Here is a 7,678-nt window from a genome sequence, read left to right as displayed (position 1 = left end):
TGTGTGTGTGCCACTGAGGAGAGAGAGAGAGAGAAGAGCTGAAATCAGCAGCAAGGCAAAAGTGCTGATTTTACAGACGTCAGGAACTGCCCAAATTCCTCCGAACCCATTTTCCCCCTTCCCTCCACCCAACCCCCTTCACTCAGCCAACCGAAGATCGAGATCGCACACAGCCGGTTTGCGGGTCATGCCGTTCATTTTGTCCGCTCAGTCCTCCTTTTTACAACCCACACTGTGATCTGCATGTCCGCATTTAGAACTGAACCCAGACAAGATGATGCAAAAGTCCGGGTTGATGAGTGCATGAGACCCAAGATTGTTGCCCGATTGCTCAGCTGTCTACAGGTCAAACAAACGAAACTCCGGCATGGCATTTCATCACCAAAACCACGCCCACTCTGTGACGTCATAGTTTATGCACTTCGGTAAACAAAGAAACGTTGTTCTCTTTCCTCCACAGATTCAGAGAAAATGTCCTTTTCTTCGCGTGCAAATAAATGCCAAAGATTTTCACAGCAAATGTAATGGCTGTCAGACGGGACAGTTGGTTGTGGTTGCGGGATAAACTGATTAACACTGCCAAATCAAATTGACCTCAGAACGTTCAGCTCCAGATGGTCTGCGCATGCGTGAATGTGTGCATCGAACATGACACAATAAATAGCACTCACGCACCGAACAGTCAAGGATAAGTGAAACGACTTTGCGCTTTGCAGGTACTGGAAGATCGGAAGATCGGAAAAGATCAGCAGCCGTGTGCTAAACTGTTCACTTAAAAGCGAAGAAACTATGGCGGCTGTGTGTTTTTCGTTTTCAAGACCAGCGACATGTGCACTGAATTTGTTACGGGCTCAGTCAGGTGCAACAGTACTCCAAATGTCATCAGTTCTGGCACATGATTTTCCCGTTCTTCACCACGTTCAAGCCATTGGTGCGCCACCACCCTTGACTGCACAGGTTAGCAAAACTGGATATCATGAATGAAACTGAAAAAAGGTCGTGCATATGAATTTGTTATTCCCCATTTAAAATTGTGTTATTTTATTTTATTATTTTATTTATTACTGTTGTTGTTTTTCTTTTCATTTTTTGACCACGCATTCATATTATTGTTGTTTAGATCAGTCTTTATGTCATCGGATTTCAGTTCTTCACACATCGTGCAGGAAACACTTGTGGCTGCAAACTTTGACGTTTTAGGGGGTACACAAAAAATATAGTTGACACAATAATGCCTGATTGAAATCCCAGCACAACCCGGAAGTGAAGCCGGACCAACCAGTGATGGGGTCACAATATCACCAGCCGGGTCAGTCGTCGCGACCTTCAAGACCTGATCTTGACCTGTAGACCATCAAAGAGTGATTATATCGGCTCTTTGGTACTAGTCCGTGTTGTTTATAGTACACATCGCGACCCCTTTTCCTGTCAGTTGATCGTTCCCCGACAAATAGTGTGTAAGACAGGTTGGAGATGGGACAGGGTGCGGTAGAGGGGGAGAGGGGAAGGGGACAAACTGCACAGATCATCACTTTGCTGAGTTTAGTATTCTAAACTGCAGGATTACCCATCACTTTTTTTTTTTTTTTTGTCTTTTCCTCCTTAATAATTTTTATTTATATTTGTAGGAGGAGGTAGAATCCAAACTCAAAATAATTAACCATCCCTCCTGATTGGAAAGAAGAAAAATAAAAATGCGAAAAAATGACAAAACCTTCAAAGGCACAAGAAAATATGTTTGCATATTTGACATAACAAGAGTCAAAACGAAAGTATTTTTCTTGATTTGTTGTCAGGCTATAAAAGTTTAACACAAATTTGGCAACCCTTTTATTTGCAGCTAGTTAACAGTTTATGTTTCCAAGTTTGCAGTAATGAATAGTGGTATATTAATTTTTTTTTCCCTTTTCAAGAGAGCCTCTCTCTCTCTCTCTCTCTCTCTCTCTCTCTCTCTCTCTCTCTCTCATTGCTTAGGTTTATGAATTTTTTAGTCATTAGAACACTGTCAGCAATCAGTTTCATTGATTATATTAGTTGTGCACAGTGTGTTTTACTTGATTAACTCCTTGTGGTGTAAACTGATCGTATCTGTGTCTGAAGTATACACCAGAGTGAGCACCTTGCCAAATCTGTTGTATTTTGTTTGGCATGTGAAGAGCCAGAGGCACACGTGGGCGTAACAAAGGCAAACACCCCGAATGTGGCTCCGTGATCAGAGAGGCTGTGGAACTGTTTGGAGGGGAGGGGGAGATGGGGTGGAGGGGGGGGGGGGGGGGGCAGGGGGAGTGGGGGAGGAGTAGGGAATGTTAATGTGATATTTGTATGATGCTTAATTAATAATTTCACGTGAAATCAGCTTGGTTGTTAATTACTGTGAATCCAGATCAGCAATAATGAAAATGCATTCACTTTTTGGGTTTTTGTTGTTGTTTTAGTTGAATAACTTGTTGCCTTGCCTTGTCTCTGTGTTGTGTTGATATCCAGGAAAGTCACAGAGTCAACACGTGTGTATGATGTAAGCATTGTGGGTGTGACCAGGTCAGGTGTTTATCGACCCAGAAAGAGATTGATGACAACCTCAAGAAATATGCCGAGGGCAAGTTTGACAGCTTTCCTGATCCTGGTCATCTGGAACATTTCAAGTCAGTCTGTGTGTGTGTGTGTGTTTTGTGTGCGTGTGTGAGTGTGCTTGTGTGTGTGTGTGTGTTTGTGTGTGTGTGTGTGTGTGTATCCGTTTTGTGTGTGTGCGTGTGTAGTGGTTTGGTTTTGTCACAAACAAGACAGAGTATTGGAAGTAGCAGAGGGAGAATGAGTGTTACCTGGTAGCTGCTGGCAGATATTATATAAAACCAGAACAGTGTTGAGCTTCTTGTCAATGTTTCTGGTTCAGACAATGTTTTATATGTATGTGAGAAACACGGACACACACACACACACACACACACACACACACACACATACTCACACATACACATACTCACACATACACACACTCACACCACCACATCTGCAACCACACACGCACACACACACACAGGCACCCCACCCCCACCCCCCCACCCCCACCCCGCACTCTCCCCCCCCACCAACACACACATGCACCCCTACCCCTCCCCCCCACACACACCCACACACACATACACACACATACCACCTGCTCCCCCCTCCTTTTCCCTCCCCTCCTCCCCTCGTCCCCCCAACCCCCCCTCCCCCCCCCCCACCCCCCCACACACACACACAAAGTATTGCTGATCGTTATTTTTCTGAACCACACAGGGAGAGGTCAAAGCCGCCAAAGCCTGTGGCGGAAGATGCGGAAGTGGTGGATGCCTCCTCCATTCAGGGGGACCAGCAGGTGGCAGGGTCCCCGGCAGCGGGTCTGGGTAGAGATTCCCACAGCATCACTTCCCAGCAAGGGCCCCAGCAGTCCCCGGAGCTCCCCATGGGAAGCTATACCCTCCCCCACCCCATCTGGTCAGTAAGGTGTATACATGTGTGTGTGTGTGCCCTCCCCCACCCCATCTGGTCAGTAAGGTGTATACATGTGTGTGTGTGTGTGTGTATTCGTATTTCTCTTTTTTATCACAACAGATTTCTCTGTGTGAAGTTCGGGCTGCTCTCCCCAGGGAGAGCGCGTCGCTACACTGAGAGCGCCACCCATTTTTTAAAAAAAATTTCCTGTGTGCAATTTTATTTGTTTTTCCTATCGAAGTGGATTGTTTTCTACAGAATTTTGCCAGGAACAACCCTTTTGTTGCTGTGGTTTCTTTTACGTGCACTAAGTGCATGCTGCACACGGGACTTCAGTTTATTGTCTCATCCGAATGACTAGCGTCCAGACCACCACTCAAGGTCTAGTAGAGGGGGAGAAAATATCGGTAACTGAGCCATGATTCGAACCAGCGCGCTCAGATTCTCTCGTTTCCTAGGCGAACGCGTTACCTCTAGGCCATCTCTCCACATTGTGTGTATGTGTGTGTGTGAAGCACCTGTTTTGCTGCAGGTGTATGTGTGTGTGTGTGTGTGTGTGTTTGTGTCTGTGTGTATCAGGCACCTGAACAAGCATTCATCAAGAATACAGTGGTTACAACTGCAAAGAACTATTACCAAAAAAAAAAAAAAAAAGCCAATAGCAGTGAATATACATGTTAGCTGTGGCCGTGGCCAAAACTGACACTACTTAGTGACACATGTGTGACTTTAGCATACTGTATATGTCAGCAGGTTACATTACCACCATGCATGTACATGAGCAAATCTTGACCTAGGTTTTGACACCATGCCAGTAGCTGACAATAAAGTACAGTGCCTAGTGTGCGTGCATGTGTGTGTGTGTGTGTGTGTTTGAGTGTGTGTGTTTGTGTGTACATGTGTGTGCATGTACATATGTGTGTATGTGTGTGTGTGTGTGTACAAGTGTGTGCGCTCACTTCTATGGTGTAGCATGGAGAGAGAAAGAGAAAACTGCTGCCTCTTCCAGTGCTGATAAGCCATCAGAACATAAGATACGACCCAGGTCAAGCACAGTCACTGGACAGCTCAAGTCAGAAAGGCAGGGCTATAAAATAAGTCGTGGAGTCACTTGAGCATGTCCAGCAAACAACTTCAGCCATGCATGAATTCCTTTGAATGAAGACAGGCAGTGCTATATAACTAATTGGTGAAGCCACTTGACCTTGTCCAGAAAATAAAAAGAACTTTAGCCATACATGAATTATGTTTTTGAGTGTAAGACATTGATGGATGGAACGCCTGAAGCAACATAAATGCATGATTCAGAGAGAAATGAAATTTCTTATAACTTTGCTGCTAGTGTATGCTAGTTTCCAAACTACGCAAGTATAAAACAGTTGTATGTTCAGTTAAAAAAAAAAAAAAAAAAAAAAAAAAAACCATCTCCAAAAAACCTACTGATTTTGATCAAATCTGTGCACCATTTAAAACCATTGTATAATGTGGTACATGCGGCACATATACGTGTCCTAAATTCTATTGTATCCGTGTTTGTGTATGATTTTCGATTTATGTTTGCGTCTTTTATGTACTAACCCCACAATATTCCTTGTGACCCCGGTACACTTGGTTATAAAGAGGTGGTAATTTAGGTGGATGCAGATGGTGGCATATAGTGCACATTTCAGTTTCAGTTTCAGTTTCTCAAGGAGGCATCATTGCGTTTGGACAAACCCATATATGCTGCACCACATCTGCAAGGCAGTGCCTGACCAGCAGTGTAACCAAGCACAGTTGTCAGGCCTTGAGTGCATGCATGAGCTGCAAAAAGGGAAGAGATCACACGGAGGTCAGAAGAAGCGCTTCAGAGATACTCTGAAAGTCTGTTTGAAAGCACTTGATATCAACCCTGACTCCTGGGAGGAATCTGCAGTGGACCGTGACAAATGGCGCGCTGCTGTGCACAAAGGCGCCAAGTTGTGCGAGGCCAACAGGACTGCTGCAGCTGTTCAGAAGAGGCAGGCCAGAAAGTCACGGGCAAACAAGCTCCCTGACAATGATATGCCTGTCTTTTTCTGCCCCAACTGTCAGCGAACATTCTGTGCGCAGATTGGACTATTCAGCCATCTGCGCATTCACAGATAGATTCATGAGCATCCCCCCCCCCACCACCACCAACCTCCCCCGATCCCCCAGCTGGATGACAATGATGGTCATCATCAATCTCGATGGACACACACCACTACCACATATGCATGTATATTTGTGCACCTATCACTGTGGATTTCTTCTAAAGGATTTCGTCAGATGATAATGCTTTTGTTGCCACGGGTTTCTTTTTCAGTACGCCAAGTGCATGCTGCACACAGGACCTTGGTTTTTATCGTCTCATCCGAATTACTAAACGCTTAGGTTGATTTTCCAGTCCAGCAAACTTGGGAGAATGGGCAAGAGCTGAAATCGAACCAACACCCTCACAGATTCTGTATTGGATGTATTGTGTGTGTGTGTGTGTGTGTGTGTGTTTTGTGTCTAAATAACCTGTAATTGTATTTATTTATTTATTATTATTATTATTATTATTATCATTACTACTACCTTTTTTATTCATAATTATTATTTATTAATTGATTAATTAATTAATTTAATTATTTATTTATGTAAGCTTATCTATTATTCATTCACCTTTTTTTTTCTTTTTTTTTTCTCTCAGGGCCTGACTAAGCGCGTTGGGTTACGCTGCTGGTCAGGCATCTGCTTGGCAGATGTGGTGTAGCGTATATGGATTTGTCCAAACGCAGCGACGCCTCCTTAAGCTACTGAAACTGAAACTGTAAAGTGGATTGAGAGGTTTGAAAGCACTGTATAATTTAATTATTATCATTATTATTGTCATTATTACCATTATTATTATTATTATTATTATTATTATCTTACAGGTCAGAAGATCAGCTGCATGATGTGAAGATCACCCACAAACCACCAGAAGGCATTGTTGATAAGGTGTGTATGTTTGATTTTTTTCTTCAGTGGAATGGTAGTAGTGATGATGCTATTGTAAAATACACTGTAAAAATCCGGCCTCCATTTTGGGTTAAAAACTGAGCAAAGGGTAAAATGCCTTGTAAACGCCCAACTCCCACTTCGGGGGAAAAAAAATCATCATAAACCAGTGATACTTCAGTTTGTTAATTGTGGTACTTTACAAAGCTGTGCAAATTTAGGTTTAGAGATTTTTTTTAATCTCTAAGCAACAGAGTGCAACAACAGAGTGCTTACATGAGATGTTGATGTTTCATTGAAAAAAACAAACAAGTGAGAATATGAAGTTAATCAATGTATTCCATGATGCATTGTCTTGTACCAGTAGTTATTTTATTCTCACATCAATGGGCACAATAACCGAGGGGTTAAAGCGTTGGACTTTCAATCTGAGGGTCCCAGGTTCAAATCTTGGTAACGGCACCTGGTAGGTAAAGGGTGGATATTTTTCCAGTCACCCAGGTCAACATATGTGCAGACCTGCTTGTGCCTGAACCCCCTTCGTCTGTATACGCAAGCAGAAGATCAAGTATGCACGTTAAATGTCCTGTAATCCATGTCAGCGTTTGGTGGGTTATTGAAACAAGAACATTTACAGCATGCACACTCCTGAAAATGGAGTATGGCTGCTAACATGGCAGGGTAAAAACAGTCATACACACAAAAGCCCACTTGTGTACGTACAAGTGAAAGTGAGAGTTGCAGCCCATGAACAGAGAAGAAGAATTCTCACTTTTTTTCTGAAAAAAAAAAAAATTTTTCTTAAGAATATACTTTTGTAGTTGGTTTCGGAATTTGTAGATTAAAATTTTTACTGTTTTCCAGTGTTTGAGTAAGGAGATTGAGGGCATGTAAAGGATTGGCATTGTGTGTCTGAGAGAGAGAGAGAGAGAGAGAGAGAGAGTGTTGGATAGGGGAGGGGAGGGGAGATAAGCAGAAACTTATATCATTCACATTTTCTCAGGAACAACTAACCTGATCTGTACCAAACGACAGCCATGCAGTGATGAACATCAGTGTTGCTCAGGACAGACTTTTTATTTTTATTCTTTATATCCTAGCCTTCCACCAAACTAAGAAACTTAAAGAAATTGTTAGACTGGAACCATATTTATTTTCAATTTTTGGTTCATACATAGGATATTCATTACCCAATACATTATCCGTTGAAATAAACAGTTGC

General features: G+C 42.9%; 1 protein-coding gene across 1 annotated transcript; it reads left to right on the top strand.

Annotated features, from left to right (window-relative positions):
- The first annotated feature begins 647 nt into the window (after window positions 1–647).
- LOC143290077 (uncharacterized) lies at window positions 648–7,350 on the top strand. The gene is made up of 5 exons (XM_076599367.1): window positions 648–957; window positions 2,539–2,642; window positions 3,277–3,474; window positions 6,393–6,456; window positions 7,321–7,350. Exons 1-5 carry the CDS (start codon window positions 790–792, stop codon window positions 7,348–7,350), a joined length of 564 nt encoding a protein of 187 aa, XP_076455482.1. The 5' UTR covers window positions 648–789.
- Window positions 7,351–7,678: the final 328 nt, after the last annotated feature.

The sequence above is a fragment of the Babylonia areolata genome, chromosome 15 (assembly GCF_041734735.1).
Source record: "Babylonia areolata isolate BAREFJ2019XMU chromosome 15, ASM4173473v1, whole genome shotgun sequence".
NCBI lineage: Eukaryota > Metazoa > Mollusca > Gastropoda > Neogastropoda > Buccinidae > Babylonia > Babylonia areolata.
Note: the sequence above shows the minus strand (reverse complement) of the source record. Positions and strands in the feature narration are given on the sequence as shown.